The sequence below is a fragment of the Herpailurus yagouaroundi genome, unplaced genomic scaffold (assembly GCF_014898765.1).
Source record: "Herpailurus yagouaroundi ecotype Mexico unplaced genomic scaffold, PumYag 196, whole genome shotgun sequence".
Classification (NCBI taxonomy): Eukaryota; Metazoa; Chordata; class Mammalia; order Carnivora; family Felidae; genus Herpailurus; species Herpailurus yagouaroundi.
This window is the reverse complement of record NW_024412427.1, coordinates 29,529,177-29,556,185: the sequence shown is the minus strand read 5'-3', so window position 1 is coordinate 29,556,185 and position 27,009 is coordinate 29,529,177. Positions and strand designations below refer to the sequence as shown.

Sequence of the window (27,009 nt, the reverse complement as noted above, 5' to 3'; positions counted from 1 at the left end):
AAACGATGAGATCATGACCTGAGCCGAAATCAAGAGTCAGATGCCTGACTGAGCCACCTAGGGGACCCTTGTGTATTTTCTTTTAATGCTAGATTTAATGCTAGGCTCCACAAATAAGCCTAGATGAAGATGTGATGAGTATTTACATAACGTCAGGTTCACCAGAAGGGCATGCATGTAAAAACACTGGCTGCGACAAACATAAAGATATTTTACTACTAATCACAGAAATGCAGGCTAAAAGAATAAGAAGTCATTTCACACCCATCAGACTGGCAAAGGTTTTAAGTCTCATAACACCAAGTGGTGAAAAGAAATGGAGAAAACAGACAAATGTAGCTAATGGGATGCAAACTAGAACCACCTGTAGTAGAACAAAAAAGGCATACACATACCCTCTAATCCAGGACTTCCACTTCTAGATCTATACTGAGAACACACTCACTGGGGCTACAGAAGTAACATAAAACATGGAAACCGTCTACTGCAAAACTGTTTAAGTAGACAAAAAGAGATAAAAGAATGGAAACTTGAGGAAATGTTCATCAATAGGGCAATGAATAAACATATACAGTCATAAAAACGGAAACTATTCAACAGTTAATATAAAGAACCACAGCTACAGCTAAAACCAAAAATCAAACCCCTCCCCGAAAACTCACCAAGTTTAATTTCTTTTTAAGTTGCGAAAGGATACCTAAACCATAGCACTTACATGAAAGTTAAAAATACATCAAAATGATATATATTACTACAGATGCACATATGTATAGCTAAAAGTATGGAAATACCAAGGAGAAAGAAATATATTAATTTCAGCTGACTATGTTAAACTTTACCTGAGCCCTGTGCTCCTGGAAAGCAGAGCAGGTTAAGAAATCCACCCCCATCATTTTGTGTTTGGGGAAGCTGGTAACATAAAGATCCTGCCATTGCTTGCTGAGATTAAGACCTGTCCTCATGGTTCCTCAAGACTCTGTTTTACCTGTCCCAGGTCCTTGTCCTTTTTTTTTTTTTTTTTTGAGGCATTCCTCATTAATTAATGGTCTCCTAATTGCAATAGCCTGAAAAAATCATCTCCTTAATTGGCCAGCACATTATGTCTTTGACACAGGAGTGGTTATCTCTGGGGAAGGAAGAGAATGGGTTGAGGAAGAAGATATTTAACTGTAATGGTAACATAGAAACCTGCAATGTGGCAAAAAGTTAATCTTTTCTTTTTTGTACAAAGAGACCGGTTATTATGTGTACTTTCTGCTTAAAATGTTTCAAAATTAATTTGTAAATTATGTTAAACCTTGATGTGGAGTCAAAGAAGGTCACAAGTAAACCCTTTACAGTCTGTCTTTTCATGTCAAATAGGCACACGAACACATGCCCAACCTATTTCATTACACTGCTGTAAGTAAAAGTGTTTTTCCTAATCATCAAGTGGCAGGATACATTTGTAACGTATTCTGAGCCAATTAGCTCAGCTTGTTATAGCAGAGCTCTGACTAGGGCAAGGTTAGATTATCATGTAGACTTTTATTGTTTCAGGGGCAAGATTACACTCCTACTTCCCAGAAAGCTATACAGCTATGCCATAAATGTCATACACCATTGGTTACAAGAGGCACTAGGCAAGTCAACATGTAAGATCTTGATCCACACCCAACAGATAGAACTACTAAGCAGATAACCCTAGGAACTTGACGGTAGACTAGTAAATAAGCTTTCCAAGAGGAAGGTGGCACACCAAGTACACACATCAAAGTTTTGTGTGGTTCCTGTGGAGGATAGGCTTTTTTTTTTTTTTTTTGGCACTGTAAAGTGAGATTCTGAAAACATGAAATCTCATCTTAAAGTGCCCAAGGTGATCTTTTGAGTTGGTTTCAAATTGCTTTTATTCCCAAGTGCTTCCAGAAGGCTTGAGTACCAGGAAGTGATTTTGTTAATGCAGAACAAACCCATCAACAGCTAAAATTTAATCTTAACAAACCAAAAAACCTTAGAAACTTGGAACCTCAGTTTCAAATATAGAGGCAAAGTGCTAAAATCTGGGATAATACAAGAACTTCCAATCTTCACAATATGCTCTGTGCTTATAAGGCTAAATACAAGAGTAATCTTTACAAAAGGTCAGTCTATATTTTCTGAACCCTATTTGCAAGCATCCAAACAACAAGAGCTTGTAAGGTCGTCTTGATCTCCCTAAGGCCAACAAGTTTGAAATGTATCTGGAATCCACTCATCTTGATTAATTTTTATTCCTCCTCCTCCCCAAGAACCAGTAAACAAAATATTTTAATGCATAGAAATATGGATGGCTTGAACTAAAACTTAAAGCTAAAACACTTGGTCCTGTTTTCAAATAGAAAATAAAATTTGTATTAATGAAACTCAAAAAAGAATGTCAAATCATAACTTAAAGCAGGCTCCAACCCACTTCAAAGCACTTTTATCAGAGTGGATGGTCTTAATTTTATAATTCAAAACCCTTAAAGTCTTTTAGTATAAAGTAGTATATACATGTATAATCTTATAGAGGTTTAAAAAAGTCTTAAGGTGCTTCTCCTCTCTAAGCTTACAGATTTAAACCAAAGAAGAACTGAAAACTGAACAATATCAAATTCCTACATCTCCTTACTCATCAAGAAACTACTAATCTTTTTCTTCCTTGCACTACCTTAAGTAAAAATTAAGTTATTCAGCAAAATTGTTATTCAGCAAAAAACATTCTGTATGCAGTAAACTGGTACCAACTGCTCCCAGGCAGACAGATGCAGTAACAGTGTAATATTTCTAGCAAAGTCTGGTAAGCCTTTGCCTGCAAATCATTGACCAAAAATGGTAACAGCCAGTGCAGACTAAAGAAAATGACAAAATGTTCTACTCGATCGTCCAATTAAGAATACTGTTGTACTGCAAACTAGAGACAGTTTATAGAGGGAAATACGTAAATTAAGCCAAGTGTCTGTCCATCACCTAGAATATAAGGGGCATGTTCACTTTTTAGTGACAGGATAATCTGATGGGCTTTTAAAAACCTTTTTCATTCGCTTTTATTAGCATCCCAGCACTATCACTCCTCACACGCTAGGTTCTGGCAGAGACAAACTGTTCACAGGTAAAAGAAAATTTCTAACCATGCATGGAGAGACTAGGTAGGGAAGGGTTAAAAGAGCCACTGCCAAGCTTGACAAGCACTACAAGAGTGCTGCTGGAAGCTGATTGCCAGATACGACGAACAAAGCGGCTGCGAGGCCACCCTGTTCTTAATCATACCAGGGTCATACTCGTGATAATCATTCCGCCCTCTAGGGTTGTTCAATAAAGGCCTTATTTTCTTTAATGAGATGGACAGACCTCAGGGGCCGAAACTCGCACGAGTCACTGACCACCTCGGTGCCCGGCTTTGTGGAAACCTGCGCCAACAAGGCCCAGGCCGGATTCCGACGCCCCCCACCCCGGGAAGGCGGACTCCCGGTCGATTTCAGCGAGGGGGTGGCGCTGCTCGACCCTGGCAGGTCGTCCCCAGGCCGGGGCCGGAGGAACCGCGGGGACGAAGCTGCCGGCGGCGGCCTCGCAGCAGCAGCGACCGACGCAGCGGCCAGGAGCCGCCCCGAGGCGCCCCCAGGCGCGCGAGTCCCGGCGGGTCCGCGGGCGGCGAAGCCCGGAGACCCTCCCCCGCCTGGGGACTGCAGCAAGGCCCCGCGTCCCTCCCCGGGCGTGGGCGCGCCTGTCGCCCCTCCGCCCCGACCCCCGCGGTGCCCCAGCGCCCCGGCCCCGTCAGCCCACGCCTCGGGCTCCCTCCCACTCACCATCTTCGCCGCAGCGGTCGCAGAGACGCTAGAAGGGTAGCCGGTCGGCGCCGAGTCTGCGTACTGTCCTCCTCGCCGCAGAAGGAAGGAGCAACCCAGCAAGCAGCCTACGCTAGGCGCGAGCCTACCAGGGGGTGGGTGCGCGAGCGCGCGCCTCGGGCCCAAACGAGGCTGCGCACGCCAAGCGGGGCCCGTCGTTGCTGCGCAACCGGCTAGCCAGGCAGCGCCCCGCCCAGAGGGCGGGCTGAGGATGCCGCCTCACCTTCCGGAGGCTGGGGGACGCGGTCCTGCTCTCACCAGCACGGCTGCGTGGGGTGGGGCCTTCCTCATCTACTAGCGACGAGGAGGCCCGGCTCGGGCTGGTACCTGCGGGCGAGGGGAGGGCAAAGGATCAAACGGGGCAGGGGGCCCTATCCCCAGCTCTGCCGGCGAGGGGGTGGGGAGGGGGAAGGGTCACGTGGCGCCCCGCCCACTGCGCTGCTGTTGCCCTAACATGGAAGTATCCACCTGGCCAGGTGTGCGCCGCCGCTGGAGGCGGGGCCTGGGAGGACGCGGAAGGAGGAGGAGGGAGGAGAGACGAGGCAGGAGGGAGGGCGAGGTAGAGTGAGGTTGACTGGGGCGTGAGGAGAACGACGGTGGGCGGCTTTCCCCGAGCAGCAGTCCAGAGGGAGGACCCGGGGGAGCCGAGGAGCGGGCTGCAGCGCCGAAAACGCGTCCCGCATTTTTTTACCTACTTTGGTGCGATTCCCGCCGTCCTCCCCTGATTGGCCCAGCCCGGCACCGTCGGGCCCTCGCGTGAGGGAAAAATCTGCACATTCTTCCCTCTTCCCGAGGCGACTGTGGCCATTCAGAGTGCTCTGTGAGTCACCGCTAATTTCAGGTCTGGAAAAAAACAAGGAGTGATTTGTTTATCTTTGGGAACTGCCCCGGGAAGGAGGCCCGGCGGTCCGCAGGGGTGTGGCTGGGAAACGGCAGAGTTTACTGGGACTATGGCGCCAGCCCCGCCGCTCTGTTTTGGGGGCTTTTAATTTGGGGTTGGGTTTTTTTTTTTTAATGGGTGGTTACATCACAAACACAGTTTTGAGACAGCCTGAAGGAATCCCAGTGTTTTTCCTGAGGGTGTTTTTGTGGAGAGTAAAGGGAGCAGAAAGAATTTACAAGTGGGATGATTACTTTAAGTTTTACTTAATTTAGCCTACGGAGAACATCACGGCCTCTACCAAAATTATTTTAATTCTCCAAATGTGAGGCTTTGGGACAAGACTTTTTTGTTGTTGTTTTTTGTCTTTTCTGGTCACTGTATGAAGTCTAGACTGTTGTGTGACTTTTGTTCTGCCCACTCAACTTAGAAACTTATTTCTCATTACCTCGTCCTGTTTTTTGTTGTTGTTCTTTTCTTTTCCAGAAGAGTTGGGACAATTCTAAGCCTTTACCACCTGATATAAGACTTCTGCAGGCCAGAGCAGTGGCCTCAACTTGAAACAGAACTTGTTAAGGTCAGATTTGTGTTTCCCGTCCCCAGAGTTTCTGAGACTGTATCCGAGTGAAGACGCAATAATTTGCATTTCTCACAATTTCCAGGTGATGCTAATGCGGCTGGTTGGGCACCACGCTTTGAGAAGAATGAACCCACCTGTATCACACTGCAGCTGGAACCCTTTGTTTCTCTGCCTGGGACTCAGCGGCCCCTCCACCTGTAAAGTCTTCAAAGAGGAACTCCTGCTGGATGGCTGAGTCAGCTAAGCTCTGGGTTTCAGGGCAGATCATGATCTCACGGTTTGTGAGTTCGAACTCTTGCAGAGTCTGCTGGGGATTCTCTCTCTCTCTCTCTCTCTCTCTCTCTCTCTCTCTCTCTGCCCCTCCCCTGCTTGTGTTCTCTCTCTCTCAAAATAAATAAATGAACTCTAAAAAAAACAAAAAACAAAAAAAAAAACTTCAAAGACTTCCAGTCTAGGCCCAAATAGAATCGTGTTCATTTAAGGATACAGGCCCGCCTCCTCTAGCTTCTCTTCTGCATCTCATCCTCCACCCTGCCACTAGTGTTCTATCCAAACATAAGAATCTGATCTTGTCGCTTTCCTGCTTAAAATTTTCCAAGACTTCCTCAGCAGGTCATTCTGGCCCTTCCTTCTGCCTCTGGCCTCTCAGCCTACCTTTTCTGCCCTGCCTCCCATATCTTCCATAGTGCCCAATTTCCTTCCAGACTGAACTTCTCATTCTAGAACCTTCCTTAACTCTAACCGCCATAATTATTGACCTGTTAGTTTCTCAAACTGGAATGTTTCTATTACCCTTCCATCCTGAAAAACCTCTGACCACTTCCCCAGGGATCATTAGTGGTTTCTTCTTTAATCCCACATTTCATCACTTCTCAAATCATTAATAAGCATCCAGATCACCTGAGGATCTTGTTAAAATGCAAATTCAGGGGTTTAGGGGGTGAGGTCTCAGATGCCCCCAGGTGATTCAGATGCTTCTGGTCCTCAACCCATACTTTGAGTAGTGAGGTCTTATGGTTTTTCCCTAATGTTTGTTAATGTCAATCTGTCATTGTTTATATAAATTTGCCACCACCACCAGTTTAGACTGAGTTCTTTGAGGACAGGGACTGTTTAGGATGTACCTTATATGGATTGGCATCATCCCTGATCTCTAATAGGTGTTGAATACACGTTTGTTCAGTATGTGAACCAATATCTAAAAATGTTTTACAATTCATCAGGCAAACTTCTATGTTGGTTCATTATAACCTGAGATGAGCCCCCATTTTTAAGAGTCCCTTAAACTTTAACCTCTGCCTTTACACATAGATTTTCTGGGTCTTTCTATTCTTCCTCATACCACAGAGGAAAACATTTTGACATAAAGCCCCTCCTGAAATACGGATGTATTCCATTGCAAAATTAGAAAACATTTTTCATACTTAATCTGAGCATATACATATAAGCATTTTCATTTAAAAGCAATAATATGGCAGGAAGAATAAAGTATACATTGACGAAGAGCTTAGAGATGTATGTTAATAGACTGGAAAAAGTTTTGTTTATTTTCAAGTGGACACAACCCTGTCCATAAACAGTATAGGAAAACTAGTTTCTACCCTGCGTCCCTACAAATTCACCTGTTCTCTCTCCCCTTGGGCACCCCCAACTGTCCATTCTATAGTCTCCTGTAGTTCCCTCCTCTGAAGAAAAGTCACTAATTCTTATCTTTGTTCTTCTCTAGGTAAGATGTTTTTTCCCTCTTCTTTTAGAATTTTTTTTTTAATCCTCGATTTTCTATAATTTGAAAATGATAGACCTAGGTGTAGTGTTTTGTTCTGTTCTGCGTTTATCCCTCTTGGTGTTCTTTGAGTTTTCTGGGTCTGTGGTTTGGTATCTGACAATAATTTGGTTAAATTCTCAGTAATAGTTTCAAATATTTCTTCTGTTCCTTTCTTCTAGTATTACCATTTCGTGTATGTTACACCTTTTGTAGTTGTCCTACATTGGTTGGGTAGTCTGGGTTTTTTTCAGTCTTCATTGTCTTTGCTTTTTGCTTTTGAGGTTTCTGTTGACATATCCTCTAGTTCAGAGATTCCTTTCTCCTCTGTGCCCGATCTACTAATAAGCACATCAAAGGCATTCTTCATTTCTGTGGGTCTTGTTTTGTCTTTTAGTATGCTTTCCAATTTTTTCTTGATAACTGGACATGATGCATTGGGTGAAAGGAACAGCAGTAATTAGGCCTTTAGTGATGTGGTGAGGTTGGGGTGAGGGGAAGACCATTCTATAGTCCTGCGATTTGGTCTCATTTTTACTGAATCTGCCTCTTGACTGTGAACTTCACAAGTGTTTCTCTGAAACAGGCTGCACCCCGCCCCCCCCCCCCCGCCGCCGCCGTCGTCCTTCCCTCCCCAACCTCTGCCCTTCAGTGGGACAGCATAGCTGGAGTAGGCTGGAGGTGAGGGTCTTCTTTCCCCAGATCAGGTAGGTTCTGGTAACTAGTTTCCCCTCAGAGCAGGCCTTGTTAGGACTGAGGCATCTGGTGTATTTCAAAATGGTTCCTTTTCCCCTCCTGCCTTCAGTAGGGGATTTTTCTTTGTCATTTACTGTGGGAACCTGGTAGAGCTTCAGGAGGTGAAACAGATGTTGGGGGTGGGGGGTCCCCTGTGACTGAGTCTCCCCAGAGTTTCTGTCAGACTTGTCCACATTGAGCCTCCAGCAATTTGTCAGTTACGGCTCAGGTTTTCTTACCCTGCACTGATTCCCAGGGTGGTTTCTACTTGAGTCTCTGCTTTAGGAAGCCATAACTCCCTGTATTTGCCTGTCTTATCTACAGTTTTGGGCACAGCAGTCTGCCCTGTGTATTCCTCTCTCCTATGGATCCAAGAAGAGTTGTCTGTTCAGCTTTTTATTTATTGTTAGGACAGAGTAGCAACTTCCAAACACTTTACAGGCAGACCAGGGAAACCTGAAGTCTGCCCCTTTCCTTTTAAAGAAGCGTCCCAGAAGTACCAGGGCTTCTACTTTTATCTCATTGACCAGAATGTAGTGTATGGCTGCCAGGGGCACTGGGAAATGTGGTCTGTTCTCTGAGCAGCAATGTGTTCAGCTAAGAAACTGGGATTCCTATACCTAGACAGGAGGAGAAAGAGGGTACTGGGAGATAACCAGCAGTAACTACCATGGCTAGATACTATTACTCCATTCTATAGGTGAGGTAAGGTGAAGAAATGTTCCTTAGGAATCCAGAGGAATTAGTGATCTGCTCCCAAGCCCATGACCTTTACTGTCAGGCTACGTGACACATCAGTGGTGCTGAACAAAAGACCTGAGCTACCTCTTATTGCTTCCTTAACACTACAGAGGGGGTTATACAAAATGAAGCAAATGGAAGCTGTAGAAAATACATTCTGGACATTCCTTTATCGTAGCCGGGTCCTCTTGGATCGACTGCCACAAGGGCCTAGACATCTATTTTAGGAAAGAACTAAATATATTTAAGTATATTCATGGGAACAGCACAGTACTACATGGTAACACTTGATTTCTGTGTTAGTCTTCATGGTAAAGTAAAAGTTATATGCTTTTTTTTATAACAACATTTTATAACATTATAAACAATACCGATACATGTTTTTCAGTTACTGGCGTACTACTTAAATGAAACCATGAGAAATTGGGGTGGAAAGTGGCACAACACTCCTGACAAATGGTTATTCCCCCTCTTGGGTCTTCTGTTCCCTTTCAAGTTCTGGTGAAAAGTATAGACCCTTTCTCTAGAAAAGTAGATACTTGCTCCTATTCACAAAGCTTGGCTTACATTTTCGGGGAGCTCATGGACTGTCCTGAAGTCCATCCCTTAAACTACATATTTCAGGAAAGGTTTGGGGGGAAATTCTAAAAAGGAAACCCGAGGTAGGGGTGACTGAACAGTCCTAGAGTTCCTCCTCCACTGGGTTGCTATCACCCTGGTTATGAGTGCAGCATGACTCTTTCCAGACCCTTACAATACAGAGCATTTAGAAAAACACAGATGGCCTCCGAAATGCATGTAGGACTGCAGCTTGTTTTTGTTCACTCACTCATTCAGCATTGTATCTTCGGGATCTATCCTTAACTGTCTTCCCATTTTCCAGAAGTAATGGTGCACTCTACAGCTCTGATTGGGTTGTTATACCTCTGAAGAAAGAAAAAGCCACAAAGGATTCAGAAAGGGACAAATAAAGGCATTTGGAATCCGGTATTTGATTTAAGGATAGACAAAATAACTTCAAACTCTTCAGAATATAAAGAAGCTTAAGGGTTGAATGTGACCACAAGTTAAAATAAATCATGAAGGGTAGGAATGAAGTAAATAGAAAATCTCAGCAAATTATAAAAATAAGAAGGCATCTCTTAAAAGCTCAAAGTGTGTACTTTCAGAAAAAATAGGGAGGCAGTTTTACATGGGTAAGGACAGGAGGAAGGTTGGGAGATGGAGGGAAAGGAAGACCTGACAGGCAGTAACAGACTGGTAGTGGTGAGCTTTCCAGTTGGGACCCATTTCTCCCCCACCCCGTTATTTTCTGCAGACCTCTGCCTCTCTCATGACTACCAGAGAGCTAGAAAACCTCATTACCAGTGAAGTGCCCACTGGCAAGGCTGCTGGGTAATGTCAAGGCAGCACTAGAGCCCTGTGGGGGTATGGAGATGACACCAACACATGCAAACGGGTTGTCCAAGCTTGGAAATTTCCCTCATCCCCCTTTTACCTCCCCTGCCTCTGGGGACTAAATAGTTCTATCCTGCTAAGGAGAGAGTATACTTGGAAGTCATCTGGAAGGGCGGGGCCTCCTGGTTGAGGTTGGGGGGTGGGGGGGCGCCCAGTTTGCAACCTCAGAGGTTCCCCAGCTTGGTGCATCTCTACCCATCTTCCCCCAGACTCTCCAGGAGTGATACCCGTCCTCAACCCCTGCCCCAGGTATTCTATACAAACCCAGCCAGATGAAAACCCTAAGGACATATGTATGAGTCCACAGGTAAAGTTAATGAGATGGAGGAGGAATCCTAGCATTATGAAAGAAAAAGGCAACAAACTGAACAATTTCAAGCAAAAGAAATAGGACAAGAAATTAAAATGAGCATAGTAAGTATCCTCAGATAAGGAAAGATACCGGGAGACCAAAAGCAAGAACAAGCAGTTATGGAAAAAAATGCAGACATTAGAAATATTCTTGAACTGGAAGATTCAATAGAGGGGCTGGACGATGAGACTGGATATATGTAAATAACAAAGATGTGAGTCTGAAGATGAGGTCAAGTAATTCACTGTCTCAAAATGCATCAAGAAAGGATAAAGAAGATGCAAAACACAAGAGAAGAATTTCAGAGACCTGGAAGATAGAGGAAAAGGACGAGTATCTATCTGTATATAGGAATCCCAGAATGGTGAAATCAAACTAGGGAAAAAAATACTTGGAAATACTTTAGTGCTGCTACATTTTAAAAGTTAATTCTTGAATCCATCATTTCCACATTTATGTTTTGGGCCTATGATGTGCCAGCTCTTCAGAGCCATGGATAAGACAGACAAGGCTGCTGTGCAGTCCTGAAGCTTAAATCCTAGTCAGCTTCAGGCAAACAATGAACAACCAATCAAAGAAGTACTTCAGTGACCGTAAAACTGGGTGATGTGACAGAGGGTAACTGGGGGCGGTAAGGGCACGCTTAAATCAATGCTGAGAGAAGTCTCATCCAAAGAAACAATTTAAGCTGAGGCTTAAATGCCGAGAAGGACTCAATTGTGTGAAGATAGTGGGGAACATCCCAGGCAGATGGGCTGAGGTCAGCGTGTTCTAAAAACAGAAGGAAGACAGTGTGGCTGGAGCCTGGAGAGCCAGGGTGGGTGGACCCAAATGAGACTGAAAGTGTAACTATAATTACCAGATGATGTACGACCGTGCAGACGATGGTAAAGAGATCAGGGTGGATTAATGAAAGGACTGAATTATTGCCCCTGTATAAAGCAATGTATTTATATTATTTTCAATTACATTAGGCTGTACCTAAGAAACGGGCAAAATTCAACTATCTTTGACCTACAAAAGCAGGAGTTTTGTTTTTTTTTTTTTTTCTTTTTAGTAGGATGCACACCCAATGTGGGGCTTGAACTCATGACCCTGAGATCAAGAGTCACATACTCTACTAACTGAGCCAGCCAGGTGCCCCCAAAAAGTAGGACATTCTTGTGGTTCAATCTAATATACATCAATTAGTAGGAGTCCAAGCAGCCTGGCATTTTTAAAAGATATTTGCATCATCCTATCTATTATTACCACCTGAATTTCTTGTAGGAAAAAGAGGAGGTAAGTTAAAAAAAAAAAAGTTTGTGTTTGGGGTCAAAGCAATTGTCTTATTTACATTCACAACAGGATGCTACTTTGAAATCTTTTTAGTTAGATTTGACCTGTTTACTGGGTCCTACTGGGTGCCAGCTGTGGCCATGTTAGCTACCAGGAATACATGGGCCCTGCCACAAGGAGATCATGAGTGAAAACAGATTGATGCCAAGATAAACTTGGCCCAGGTTCCAGTGGGAATTCTCAGGATCCTACTGATGGGGCAGATCAAACCAGGGAGGTGTGACCAAATCTTACAGAGTGGGGCATCCGGACAGGAAGGAAGTGAGCATTTGTTACCAACATGACTTCTCACTTAGGTTGGTGAATACAAATATGGAAGAGATGGCTAGGGGGCTGACTCAGAGGCTGATGATTGGGGGAAGAAAACACCTAATGTTCTTACCCAAAAATTAAACTCCATGGACCAAGGTACCTAGAAAGATACAGATGTAGGGATTTTTGTTTGCTGCTTTTGTTTCTTGCTTTGGAAGAGGGGATGGTTATGATTTATACCCAGTTTTCCCTTCTGGGGGTGTGAGGCAGAATGTGAAATGGTGCTTCAGCCAAAGAACCCCAGCTCTCCCAGTGAGGAAATTTGGAGCATATTCAAGGACAGCTCTGCTAGAAACAGCTGAGGGACAATGGCCATGATGCGAAATTGGAGTGCCTTTTCGTATAACTTTTGCCTTTATCACTACAACTCCGGTATTTCTATCACCAGGCTCCCAAGAAGGTGTTTTATACCATTGGCACAAGTTCTGGTCTTGACTGGCTGTGTGACCTCTTAGGAGGTACACTTCTCTGAACCTCCTTATCCTCGCTTGCAAACTGAAGGTGTTAGGTTAACCCCTTTGGTTCTAAAGTGTAATGCCTGCACAATACAGAAAATTTCTTGAGTATCTAGGGCCATATTAGCAATTTGTGGAGTATCCTAGTAATACTAAAGCAGACCTCTGAATTTTGATTTATAAACTCTAGGCCTTGTGCTCTTGATACAAGGCCTGTTTTTACAGCAAAATCACTAAGTTGCTATAACTGTCCAGGTTGTGGACTCCTAGCGGGTCCCCATCTGGGGAAAAGAAGCTGATTGGCACAAAAGGGGCAAGCAGCACTAATGAAACACACTCTTATACGTAACTAAGGGCCACACATCACATCTTACAGTATTTTTCCCCCCTTCGGTCAGTGTAAATTCAGGCCCCCTTGCAAGATGTTCCACATTGGAGGTGGAAGGAATCACTTGCTCATTGGTATTCTCGCTCCAATGGAAAACCTTTCCTCCCACCCCTTGAGCCAGTGAGTCACTTCCGCCCTTGAAACCTCTACAGCTTCCTTTCCTTTCTGGCCCTGGCCTGGCCATTTGGAGAGGGGCCAGGCCGTCGGGCCAGAAGGTGTTCAGGCAGGAGGCAGCACACCTTGAATGGCTTTGAAATCTCAGGAGGATCCTCCCCATAGGAGAAAATATCTGTGTGGTCTGACAAATGCTGGGTGTTGGATTCCAGATTCCGTGTTTTCCCTTTTATCTTAAAAACTCTAGGAAAGAAACTCCCATAGAAGGTAGTGCCTACCGCAGGTTTATTTTATGACTCATGGAAATTTCTTAAATGATAAATATTGGCTCAGCTATAGCCTGACATAAGAAACACTCAACTAGACCAGAGTCTATGGTTACAAGAAACAAGAACGTGTTCAACAAATAAACTGTGACTCTGTATCCAAGCTTTCAGAAGAAAAAAAGCAGAAAGTACTGCCTGGATTCCATGAGGTGGCTTGGCAAGCCACAATTTCATTTGTTTTTCTGGAGAACAAACTTTCCCAAGATGGTTGCAGTATCATCCTGGCCAGGAAACCGTTTCATATGCCTTTGGTTTTCTACTTTATTTAGTCCAGCCTCCTTTTGGCTAATATAATGAAAATACTTCACCAACCATAAAAATTAATGAGGGTGAAGGAGGAAATATTTTCCCCTCAGAAAAAAAAAAAAAGGAAAATAAATATTTTCTTTCCTGAGTAAAACTCCCTCTATCTCTGTGCATACACAAAGCTAGTCATTCTGCATAGATATTAACAACCCAGACTATCAACTTGATTCAAAGAAAATTCAGAAATTATGAGCCTTGGCGTGCCTGGGTGGCTCAGTCGAGCATCCGACTTGGGCTCAGGTCGTGATCTCACGGTTCTTGGGTTCGAGCCCTGCGTCGGGCTCTGTGCTGACAGCTCAGAGCCTGGAGCCTGCTTCGAATTCTGTGTCTCCGTCTCTGTTTGTTCCTCCCCTACTCACATGTGTCTCTCTTTCTCTCAAAAATAAATAAAAGATTTAAAAAATTAAATAAATAAATAAATAATGAGCCTTAAATATGGCTCCTCCTGAGTAGGTTTTATTTCTCACAAAACGAAGTCAGCATTACCTTCCCATCAGCTGGTTTTATCTTCTAAAGAAAATGTGAATAGTAATATCCATACCCAATGAAAAGGCTAGCGTCACAACTTATCAAACCTAGTACTGAGTAGCTTGAATCTACCTTTTGCGAGCAGGTTTATCCTGTATAACTGTTGTAGGTTTGTTAACAGAGCAGCATTACTTGTAATGTTCTTTTTTTTTAATTTTTTAAATTTTTTTAACATTTATTTATTACTGAGAGACAGACAGAGCATGAGCATGGGAGGGGCAGAGACAGGAGGAGACACAGAATCTGAAGCAGGCTCCAAGCTCTGAGCTGTCAGCACAGAGTCCAACGCGGGGTTCAAACTCACAAACTGCAAGATCATGACCTGAGCCAAAGTCGGACACTTAAACTGAGCCACCCAGGTGCCCCATTTTTCTTTTTAAGTTTATTTATTTATTTGAGAGAGCAAGGAAAAGAGGCAGAGGAAGGAGGAGAGAGAAAAGCAGGCTCCGTGCCCAGCTCAGAGCCCCACTTAGGGCCCCATCTCACCACCATGAGAACATGACCTGAACAGAAACCAAAGTCAGATGCTTAACCAACCAACCAAGCCACCCAGGCACCCCTACTTGTAATGTTCTTTAGAATCGGCTATCCCAACACACACACACACACACACACACACACACACACACACACACACACTCACACACACACACACACATACACTTTATAGAAGACTGGAGTCACGATAAATACATGGTGAGGAGGATTAATAAATAAAGTGAGAAAAGACTTAGGCCATAATTCCATGCTTCAAATAGAGCAGCCAAAGAGATTGGGTCCCAAGCCAGGGCCCTGGGAGGAGGAAGAACCAAATATGAAAAGGTGTTTTTAGTAAATCTGCCAGGCCATGCTGATAACTCTCCTAAAACCAGTCACAGGCATTCATACCTCCCTTGGGGAAGAGGAGACCATGTTGGGATAGCCGTGGACACCCAGAGCCAAGACTCTAGAGCACATTGCAGAGGACATTGGACGGCAGAGAAACCGCTGAAGGCCATTCCATAGGCTCTTGTAGAAACCACCATGAGGTAGGAGAGTAACAAGGTGGCCAGCGTGATCTGGAACCCGAGTGCAATGGGAAGGGGTATGCAACAAGACACTGCATCCGACTGCCCTTTGCCCCAGCCGCTGAGAAACTTATCTCAAGTTTCTCCAGAGAGAGAAACTGCGAGAGCCAGATTAATCAGGGAGATGCACCATGGGGCCTGGTGTCGATACTGAGGAAACAGGACTTCCCCTCTGGAAAGCCATGGCCCTATGTATTTTTCCTCCCTTTGCTTCTCTGCTCATCTTATATTAATAAGCCTTGCAACCTGATGGGAAGGGAGCTTTCCCCACTGGAGAGGCCGTGGCAGGAGTGTCTCTGCAGGTAGTCAAGGTGATGCTGGCAACCACAGAGGCAGCAGTTGTGGGGAGGGCTCGGCAAGATCACCTTGCTTGCTGCGCCGAGAGAGAGGGTGCCCCCTGGGCCCTGAGCCAGGACAGAGATGGGCCCTGGGTCATTCTGGTGGTTAAGCCAAAGAGCAGTAGAAATAATTACAGAATGGAAATTGCTTTGTTGCATTTTTTTCCTAGTTATTAAAAAAAATGCAAGTTTGTTAGGAAAAGAAAAAACAACCCTGAAAAGAGAAAGAAAATAAGGGTTCCAAGGTCATCGTTCCAACACCTTTTTGTCCAATAATTAAAAAGAATTAAAAGGGCGCCTGGGTGGCTCGGTTAAGTGTCCTACTTCGACTCAGGTCATGATCTCACGGTATGTGGGTTTGAGCTTCACGTCGGGCTCTGTGCCGACAGCTCAGAGCCTGGAGTCTGCTTCAGATTCTGTGTCTCCCTCCCTCTCTTTCTCTCTCTCTCTCTGCCGCTCCCCTGCTCACACTCTGTCTCTCTCTCTCTCTCAAAAATAAACATTAAAAAAACTTCTAAAAAAAGAATTAAAAATTTTAATTATACAAATTGTCTAAGAATACCTTCTCCTTATTTTTTTTAAAAAAGGAAAAAGGCCACATAGAAAACTTCACCTTTACTGCCCTGCATTTCTTGGCCCCTCACCAAAATTAAGCCCTGTCGTTGGTGTGGAATGTGTCCTCCAGAGTTTGTGTTGTACATACTCCATACCACACATTTGCACATATGCACATACACCATTGATGGACTAACACAGACATAGTTTTCGTATTCCTATGATTTAAAAAAAAAATGTTAATAGTACTCTTCATCATCAGCTTGCTTCCCTATGCTTGGAAGGCAACCAAATGGCTTGCTTTATCACTTCTCTCAGGTCTGTGCTCAGATGTCACCTCCTCAGTGAGGCTTTCCCTGATTACCCTGCCTAAAATTACCACACACAGCTAACCTTCCAGTTCCTTTCTCTGCTTTATGTTTCTCCATAACATTCATCATCAAACCTCCCACATTTTTCACTTGTTTTTCTTATCTACTTTCTATTCCTTCCCCCCCCCCCCATTTAAATATAAGGTCCACGAGAACAGGGATTTTAAACCATTTTTTTCACTTCTGTATTCCTAGTGCCTAGAAGAGTGTTAACACATAGTGAGTTGTGAATAAATATTTGTTGAATAAGTAAATGAGTTAAGTTCCAAAGAGTTGGTGGGAAGACATGGCAGGTGTAGACACCATGCCTACAGGGCAGCAGCCATCTTGTGAGCACAGACACCAAGCCACACACTGAGGACAGCAGAGTGAAGAGTGGTCCAAGATACCAGCCCTGAACTGCCTAACTCTAGACTCTGTGCCTGAAGACAAAAAGCAGATCTTATTTGGTTAAACTATTGTTGGCTACCTGCTGTGTGCACCTGCATGCAACCCTAGCTGATACCTACTCAGAAAAATTGAGATGTTTTCTGAGGGTAGAAAGAGAAGAGGGCTGGGGACAGAACCCGCAGGAACTCCAGTAGTTCAACGATGTGAAGCTCAAGAGGATCCCTTCAAGAGGCTAAGAAACTGAAAACCCAGAAGCAAGTGCAATAACGGGCGTAAGAAAGGGAGCTTCAAGGGGCGCCTGGGTGGCTCAGTCGGTTGAGCGTCTGACTTCAGCTCAGGTCATGATCTCACGGTCTGTGAGTTCGAGCCCCATGTTGGGCTCTGTGCTCATAACTCAGAGCCCAGAGCCTGTTTCAGATTCTGTGTCTCCCTCTCTCTGACCCTCCCCCCTTCAAACTCTGTCTTTCTCTGTCTCACAAACAAATAAACATTAAAAAAATCTTAAAAAAAAGAAACATTGGCTTCATATACAGGCTTTCTGCTTTCACATGAAGAAGACACAATCAGGTTATCCAACAGATACATTGTACAGTTTAGGAATGGAGTTTATGGTGTTCATTACCGTTTTAGTGTCAAACCTCTGGATGCATGGGAAAGTCTTAATATATTATTTTTCCTAAAAACGCAAATGGTTTCATTTACTGAAAAAGCCAGTTATTGGAACTGCTAAGAGTTTGGTGACTTTTGAAAAAAGAGGGATGTTTTCCTTTTCCATGAAGGCTTGGGTCTTCCACAGAACTGTGAAAAACACTGGATACCTCCCTAGCTTTGGGTGATGGATATTGAGGAAGAGTAAGCCGTTCAGAGCAGAATTAGGGTTGAAACTCCATCTATTATTCTCAACATTGTGTTGATTTAATGGGCACTTACATACAAATGTTTTTAAGTTACATGATTTATTTCTTAATACCTCCATTAAAACCAGCATAGAATGAACACAGTTTTTTGTTTTGCTCTGTTGTATTATTGTCACTTAAGGGTTGACCCATTAAAACAAATATATAAACTTCAGAGGTGTCTCGGTGGCTCAGTCAGTTGAGCGTCAGATTTTAACTCAGGTCATGATCTCGCCGTTCGTGAGTTCGAGCCCCATGTCAGGCTCTGTGCTTAACAGCTCAGAGCCTGGAGCCTGCTTTGGATTCTGTGTCTCCCTCTCTCTCTGCCCCTCCCCTGATCATGCTCTGTCTCATTCTCTCCCCCCCCCCCCAAATAAATAAAGATTAAAAAAAAACCAAAACATCCCAACTCTTGATTTCAGCTCAGGTCATGATCCTAAGCTCATGAGATCAAGCCCTGCATTGGGCTCTGTGCTGACAGCATAGAGCTTGCTTGGGATCCTCTCTCTCCTCTCTCTCTTTGCCCCTTCTCTTGCTCATTCTTTCTCTCTCTCAAAAGAAATAAACATTAAAAAATAAATAAAGGAACTCCAGCTCATTTAATGATCTGAAAACAATGATGCAGGGCTCTAGTAGCTGCTTCCAGTTCCCCTCCTGTGTCCCCTTCCACTCTCTCACGCTGAAGGCTGCAAACTCTGAACTTCCTGCCATTTTCTGTCCCGTGTCCTAGAGGGTGAATGCCCTTGGGAGCAGTTCCCAACCAAAGATGGACAGGGAGCTGTGGATAAGTACCCAGCTTCCTCCCTGCTTGGGTGGGATAGTTCTGTGGGGTGTCCTGTTCTGTCTCCTAGAGGTTCCAGATACAGGGAGCTCCTGCTGCCCACAGAGGTAGTGGTGATGACACCCCCGTGACTGGCCACCTTCCCTTCCTATGACATGATCATCTCCCAAATACACCACTTGTGCTCAGAGGCTGTTTCTGGGGGATTCCAAACTAAGACAAATGCTTAAAGTCCATCAGCCTATATGCAAAAAAAAAATAATAATAATAATCGCTAATGTCTATTAAGCACTTACTATGTGCCACCCATCATTCTGAACACATTATGTAGCCCTCACAACATCTTTTGGGAACTACTATCACCCCCAGTTTCTAGATGGGGCATGTGAGGCTTAGAGAGATTAAGTCTCTTTTCTGAGACCATGTAGCTAATGGGTCATAAAGAATTATTAAAGTTTATTATTTATTTTTGAAAGAGAGAGAGAGCGCAAGTAAGGGAGAGGCAGAGAGAGAGAATCCCAAGCAGGCTCTGCACTCTTAGTGCAGAGTGCGACATGGGGCTCAAACTTAAGAAACCCTGAGATCACGACCTGAGCCAAAATCAGGAGTCAGACGCTTAACCAACTAAACCACTCAGGCACCCCATGGGTTGCAGAGAATTTAAACCTAGACCATTGAACTCAAGTGTCCATGATTTTAGTCCATACATCCTATGGCACAGTGTATCAGTTTACTTCAAATAACTTCACTGGTACATTATTTAATAGGCCTTGGGAGGGCATTTTGCCGATAGTTGAGCTGACTGATTTTTTTTGCAGCCCCCAGCAATCATAATGTTGCCTAACTTGGATCATCTGCACTCATCCAACTGAAGTCCGAGTCACTGCAAGAAGCTTCTGTTTTCTTCCAACCACGTCAAGAAGTTTTCTCCTGGCTCTTCTAACATGTGAGTCTGTTTTTGCTGCTAACTGCAGTTCCTGCTGTTTTTGTCAGACCTAGCTGCCCGGCTTACAATTTATTGTATGATAAAGGTCACCATTTAATGCCCTAATAATCAGCTGAGCGGATCCAGGATTTTAGCTGGATGTGATGTTGTGCAAGGCACGTTCATTATTGGTTTGAAAGGCAGCATTTCACGGGCTCTGGATGACCGTTATTTGAACTGAAATAGTCTTCCAGCCGCTGTCCTTATCAAGTTTTTTTTCTTTGTTACACGGCAAAATATTATGCTCTCCTTCTGGTCCCACTGTCGGTCTTCAGAAAGAGTAAAACAAAGGTTTTGTGGTTCCTAGAAAATGTTATAAAATTGTTTCCCAAGTTAGGTCATTGCAGTTGCAAAATTCTTGTTTTGGTCAAACACTTGGCCAAAAACAACAGAGGCAGTGGTCAGTCATTATTTCAGGAAAAAGAAATCTTGGGCTTTGCTAAGGATTGCTACCTTCCTTTCCACTGGAACAGAGACCAAGTCCTCCAGCTGGGCCTAAACTAGTCTTGAGATCAATCTCTTTCTCTCCTTGCAGAGATACACTTTAATTTACTGGCCGATTTCCCTAGGTTTTGAAATGGCCCCATAAAAGTTTGGAAGGCATTTTAACTTTATAAGGCAATTATAGGAAATTAATTGTCAGAAACTTCTTGAGCCAACTCGAAATCAAAACAAACCATTTTCTCAGGCTGTAGACTCTAATTCTGCTCTAATTTTTTTAACTGAGTATTTGAATTTAGGGGACTTTTTTCAATAATGTACTTAGGAAGGCTGGTTCTCTTCTTTGAGTTTGCAGGGATTGAAGAAAGAACAAGTTTCTACCCATCAATTTCAGCCCCTGTGTTATAGCAAATACTCGGCGCCCAGGAAGAGACAAGCGACAAGCGCTAGGGAATCAGAAAAGACTTTTTATTTGTCACTGGTGCCGGCCCAGCGGAGTCAACTCCAAAGGCTGAGCATCTGGCTTGGGTTATACTGATCTTTTATACATATGTGCTTCCGGGTTGGGCGGGACTAGTATACTCAAGCTTCAGATTCCTGGCTTCTGGCTGATGTAAGAGGAAAGCAAGATTGCAGAAGCCAAAAGCATGCAGGGGGACTATCTGGCCTTGGACATCTGGCTGGCCCTTTTTATTTGCGTTTACCAGCTTTCCTTCTCAATTGGAGAGATGGATCAGTATTATTTCATAGTTAACATGATTCCAGTGAATGTTGAACAGCTGAGTTTCAAGGGAAGAAATGTCTTTATAGTGTTTGTCAACTCCTGTGGTGTGAAAACTCCCACTATTGCTGATTTCAAGCTATCAGTGAGGTGTTAACCAGCAACCCAAATTCCTGGAAATAAAATAGTTGGGTCTTATGAGCTCCTGAGAGGCAGCTCCAGAATAATACTGCAAGTGACTCAGCCAAATAGTGCCCCAAATGCAGGCTTGGGGACACTGGTGTGTTGTCCCTGCGATGTCCTGGAATTGGCCTTAGAGGTCACTAGGATATCACATAGCAAATCGTGACAAAAAGTGGCATTTTCAGATCCAGTGTGTGTGTTACCCAAAAACCCAGGTTAGTTTGAAAAAATAATGTACCCCGGAGAGCTGGACCCTAAATGTCCCGTTTAATTCTCATCCTTTCAGATTCTAAGTCCTATGATTAGGGTCATTGAGGATAATCCAGAAGGCATTTTAGACACAGGGGCCACTCACAGCTCTGTGGCTTATTTAAACTGCTATGTTCAGCACTGGCTGACCACAGAACAGAACAAGCAGCCGGAATCCAGCTTGGATGCCACCCTTTGTAATGGACTACATTTCAGGTTTACATCTGAAAAGCCACAGAGGCTGAGGATGCCTCGGGAATGTCTTCATTATCTATCACTTGAGGGCATCTCTTCTTTTTATTCATCTTCTTAAAATAGAAAGCTCTTTTTCAAGGAAGTTTTTTTTTTCTTTTATTGTGTCTAGTCATTCTGCTGACTGGTGCACTGTTTTCTTTCTTAACGAATGGATTTTTGTCCTGTCCCTCTATATTCCTTCTAACGATGGGAGACAACAGAAATCTAGTCATCACAGTGGAGAGCAAAGCAAATTTCAACTGAGGGCTGCTTACAAAATTTGACTACATCTTTTGAAACAGCCCAGTCAGCAAACGTGGAGTAAGAGGGCCAGGCCTCTGGTACAGCTATTGATAAGAGCCTCCAGCTTCGTCTTTGGCCAAGCGATACTCAGCTTCCCCATCTGAAAGTTTCAAGATGAAACTTCCCAACACTCAAAAACTTTGTCTTGATTTCAAGTTTCTTTCTAAGTTTCATTTGTTGTTTAATTCATTTTAGCGGATACAGTGTTTCAGAAGCTTTACTGGTTGATGAATGAGATTTTGCATCCGCCAGGGTTCTTCTGTATCTGGCGGGAAATAAACGGTATAAACAAAGAGCTTAACTGAAGAGAATTCAATGAAGAGACAACCTCCAGAGCTGTGAGCAGGGTTAAGGGAATCATCAAAGCGTGATAAAGGGCCCAGAACTAACAACAGCAGGAAGCATGAGATGCCATGAAGGGGTGATTTTGCTTAGAGGGGAGAGGGAAACAGGAAGGAAGTCTCTGTGATCTCCTGCCAGCGACCCCCATTTGCGAAACCCTACAGGAAGACCGAGGGCACGGAGTCAGGGGAAGCAATCTAGGAGGGCTAACCTTCTAGGGTTTCCAGCAGCCTGGGGAAGGATGGAAGATGGATCCCTGGACCAATCCTCTGGTGGAGAGTGGGCACTGTAGAATGAACAGCATTGACATCTGCCTTGCCTTTAAAGAGCTCTAGGCTAGTTAGAACAATCGCGTGAGCAGGTCTGCCTGGGTAGTGGAGAGGTGGAGCCTTAGCCAGGAGCCTTAGAGAGGCATCTTGGCTAAGCCTATGGTGGGTTCAGGTGTGTGGAACTGAAGACCTCTCAATAGTCTTCTTCATAAATTAATTTGCATGAGCTGATGGGTGGGTGTGGGGGGTTGTTCAAGGGAGTAAGGAAGATATTGCTTTCCAAAACCAAGGGGCAAAGACAAATGAAAAGGATGGTATCTGCTGGGTGAGAAGAAAAGTCAGAAGACAAAAATATTAGATAAATGAAGGGGTAGGAGTTAGTAAGTGTCAACCATGAGCTGGTGGTAGAGAGTGGAGTAGTAGGGTAATTCACATCATTACAGTCCTTTTGCAAATGAGCTAACAAGGAAGATGGTTGGAATAGGTAGTTCTTTGAATTTTGGTCAGGCTCATATGCCCGCCGAACAATGGCGCTCTTACTCAAACAGGCTATTGTTACAAATTTCACTGGAAAACTTCATGTGGAGTTTAAGTCCAAGAATTGAAGGTTAGAGCTTAAAATATACAGTCTTAGCATCCCTTACTATACTTTCAAACTGTGTGCAGAGTCTGAAAATAGTGGATAAAGTAGCTTGGAATATCATCCCTCCCAATTTCAGGTTAAAGCTATAAAGTTGGGTGAACTTGAGAAGATAAGAATATCTTCTCTTATGAAATAGTTAAATCAGTTCCTCTTGATATCCATGGGAAAGTAGGTATGGCCCTATAAAAATGATATACCAGATGTATGCTTCAATCTGTGAATGTATATTTCTATCAGAAATGCCTTCGTGGATATGTGTGCCTAATTCCTTGGTATCCGTTTCCTAAGTAGTACAAACCAGGGGCTCGCACATCCTCCTTTTAGGGCAAAATGGGCATGCCGGTTGGCCAACTGTGACTCCATGATACATCAAACCACTTGACAATCTATTCCCAGAAGAAAAGGAGCTGTGGTTCAGATGTAGGCTGACCCAGCTTAAGAGTGGTGGTGGGTCTCTTTAATGATATCTTAAAGAGAAGTACAGAGCAGAAATATGAATAGCGTGGCTAGCTTTAAATTCACAAGAAATTATAACTGTGAAAGAGCCTTCTCCAAACTTCGTCCTGAGGATGGCGCCTGCTGGGACAATGACTCATTTCTGCGTCCCTGAGGTCATGGGTATGGTCACTTTTCATGCATGACCAGAATGATGATGAATGAGCAGGTGTAGCAATGTCTAAGAGACATTCCGAGGTAGTGCCCCATTGTCTGGTGTTCAGGGAAGGTAAGTCCACATGTATTTCAAAAGCCCTTCATTATTAGTGGTGTTAAACTCCCACCATAATCATCAGTGAAACCCTGGTTGCTGAGACCATGATACCATCTCATAAATCAAAGGAGCAAGGAGCATTTTTGTATTTTCTTGCTGTTACTAAGAAATATCTATTCTCAGCACAATTTTCCCAGAGGTGTTTGGGATTTGGGGAGGGGAGTAATTTTTCTTTTGTTATAATTTCAAATTTATAGAAACGTTGCATATGCCCTTTACCCAAACCTACCAATTATTTACATTTTTCTCCATTTGCTTTTTTATTCTCTGTATTTGTTTTTATACGTGTGTATTGTATATGCATGTATATTACTTATTTTCTGACCAAATGAGGGTAAATTGGACACTGTGAGTCATTATTCTTTAAACTAGCATGTATTTCCTAAGAACAAGGTCATTTTCTTACATGCCATAGTACAATTACCAAAAGCAGCCATTTTTTTTTAATTTTTTTTTTTTTAACGTTTATTTATTTTTGAGACAGGGAGAGACAGAGCATGAACAGGGGAGGATCAGAGAGAGGGAGACACAGAATCTGAAACAGGCTCCATGCTCTGAGCTGCCAGCACAGAGCCCGACGCGGGGCTCGAACTCACGGACCGAGAGATCATGACCTGAGCCGAAGTCGGCCGCTTAACCGACTGAGCCACCCAGGCGCCCCCAAAGCAGCCATTTTAACACTTGTAATAATATTATTGTTATTATTTGAATGTTTATTTATTTTTGAGAGAGAAAGAGAGCACGAGCAGGGGAGGGACAGAGAGAGAGACAGGGAGACACAGAATCTGAAGCAGGCTCTGGCTCTGTGCTGACCAGAGCCCAGTGTGGGGCTTGACCCCACCAATGATGGTGAGATCATGACCTGAGCTGAAATTGGACGTTTAATGGACTGAGCCACCCAGGTGCCCCAACACTTGTAATATTATTATCTAATTTGTATTCCTTATCCAAATTTCACCGATCATCACAATAATAATCCTTTATAGCTTTTTTTTCTTAGTCTAAAATCCTATTCAGTATAGGATTGTGCGTTGCATTTAGTTGTCATGCCTTGTCCTGGTGCCCATCAGTCGAAAAGCCCAAGGAACATATCTGTCATCCAACAAATTTGGGTTTGTTGATTCTTACTTCAGTTTCTGTACCAGACCCTGAGAAAGGCTGGTTGGTGCTCAGTGCCCTCCTGCCTTTGATAGTGTTTGAATTTGCGGCTTTACTTTCCTGGAAGTCTTCATAGTTATCCGTGTGTGTGCAGCTGGAGATTGAGACTTGCTTCTGATGTTTCCCCATCTGTTATTACTCTTCATGCGGACTCATCACTTACAGGGTAGCTAAGCATACTATGAAGCCTGGGGCCTGATGGGGAGGCCACCCTAAGAGAGCAGGGGCTGGGGAGCCAGGGGTCTGCCCTTTCCCTTGGGTTTGCTGGTCACCCTACTGGAAATGAAGCTTTCCAGGATGGCTTGTCTTTGGGGTCGATCCAGTTTTGTGGAAAGGCTTCAGGCTGTTCATCTGCACATCCTTCTGTCCCCTTTGCAATCAACAATCGCTCTCTGGGCGACCAGGAGGCAGGGTGTTCACTCTGAGGGCGGAGTGGCCCTCTTGTGGCAGACATTTATATATCCTGGGAAATGGATGGCCTATAAAAGAAGAGCAAACGGAAGAATCAGAATGTTAGAGCAGTATATCGATTTGCTTGGGCTGCCATAACAAAGAAACACAGACTGGGTGGCCTCAACAGCAGAGATTCACTTTTTTTTTTTTATAGCTGTGGAGTCTTGAAGTCTGAGACTTAGGTATCGGCAGAGTTGGTTTCTCCTTGGCTGCAGATGGCCACCTTCTCCCTGTATCCTCACATGGTCTTCTCTCTGTATGTATGTCTGTGTCCTCATCTACTCTTCTTATAAGGACACCAGTCACACTGGATTAGGGCCCACTCATATGACCTCATTTTACCTTAATTACCTCTTTAAAGGCCCTATCTCCAAATACGGTTTCATTCTAAGGCCCTGGGGGTTAGGACTAAAATGTGGTTTATTTATTTTTATTCTTTATTAATTTTTTAAATGTTTATTATTTATTTTGGGGGGGGGGCAGGGATAGAGAGCGAGGGAGACACAGGATCCAAAGCAGTCTCCAGGCTCTGAGCTGTCAGCAGAGTCCAACGTGGGGCTCAAAGCCATGAACCGTGAGATAGTGACCTGAGCCAAAGTCAGATGCTCAATTGACTGAGCCACCCAGGTGCCCCTAAAACATGAATTTTAGAGGACACAATTTGGCCCCTAACAAGCAGAAAGGAGATCTTAGAGATTGTTTTGCTCAAATCCATCATTTTAGAAAACAGATTAACTGAATTGTTCAAGACCACACAACTAGAAAACAGCAGAGACCCGGCATTTACATGAATGTTCTATACTACTCTTTGTGTCTGGAAAAAGCCCACAGCAAACTCAGGATGTATGTAAACTGAAAGAGAAAGCTCAAAGTTGTAGAATATGAAGTTGACTAAAAGGCAAACATCTATGCCTATTTTACTCAGGCTTTTAAAATAGTTGTTCAGTTCTTTAATCAAGAATGCTAATTAAAAATTTTAAGAAGCACCATATATGCAATTAGCTTTAAATGACAATAAGATGTGATGAATATAAAACCTGGTATATGACACGAGTATCCGATTATGTACATATATGTGTTCTTAGATGACTGTCATCACCATGCATCTGGTATTTTGTTTTTCTGCTCCCCTTCATGTTTGTTATAAACATTCTCACTTATATCATCATGTCTTCCACATGCTTATAATGGTTATAGACCATTTTCTCCTGTTGTTACTACACAGTTGGCTAAACCATCTTCCTCTCTGTCCTTCTCTCTCTCTCTTTGCTGTTACACACATATATATGGCTATAAGGTAAAGGAAGTGATGTTTATTAAATGCCTACACTGCAAAATGCTTAACATAGAACAGGATCGGGATTTCCACAAACGGTTTTGAAAGTAATTTCCAACTTTCTTTGAGAAATTGCGATTATACAACACCCATATATCCTTTACCAAGATTGACGTATTGTCACTATTTTGCCTCATCTCCTTTCTCTCTTTCTCCATACATTTTTATGTTTATGTCTATGTTTATATTTACACATGTCGTGCTTTTCAGAACTTATTTTATTTTATTTTGCTTTTCAGCATTTTTTCAGAGTAAGTTGCATATATCATGTGTTTCACCCCTAGATGGCTAAGAATATATTTTCTAAGAATAAAGATATCATTTTACTTAACTGTGCTATAGTCAGGAACTTCAGTGAATTTAACATTGACACAATTCTTTTACCTAATTGAGTGTCCATAGTCTAAT

General features: G+C 43.5%; 2 protein-coding genes across 8 annotated transcripts in view; one reads left to right on the top strand and one right to left on the bottom strand.

Annotated features, from left to right (window-relative positions):
* The window catches only part of DSTN (destrin, actin depolymerizing factor), a 35,322-nt gene extending 31,368 nt beyond the window's left edge, over positions 1 to 3,954 (bottom strand). Inside the window, exon 1 of the mRNA XM_040447773.1 lies at positions 3,804 to 3,954. Within this exon, the coding sequence (XP_040303707.1) occupies positions 3,804 to 3,806 (3 nt within the window). The 5' untranslated portion in view covers positions 3,807 to 3,954. The remainder of the gene's footprint in view (positions 1 to 3,803) is intronic.
* Positions 3,955 to 4,008: 54 nt separating this feature from the next.
* BFSP1 (beaded filament structural protein 1) overlaps positions 4,009 to 27,009 on the top strand; it is a 68,242-nt gene continuing 45,241 nt past the window's right edge. For 2 of the 7 annotated variants that reach the window (XM_040447771.1, XM_040447765.1), the window contains exons 1-3: positions 4,404 to 4,683; positions 5,385 to 5,583; positions 19,334 to 19,461. Coding sequence is in view for 1 of the 7 variants with exons in the window: in XM_040447772.1 (XP_040303706.1) it covers positions 19,460 to 19,461 (2 nt within the window). In the remaining 6 variants the exon portion in view is untranslated. Of the gene's footprint in view, positions 4,166 to 4,253; positions 4,319 to 4,403; positions 4,684 to 5,384; positions 5,584 to 19,333; positions 19,462 to 27,009 lie in introns of those variants that run through there. The other 5 variants (XM_040447768.1, XM_040447770.1, XM_040447769.1 and 2 more) reach the window with 5 other exon arrangements.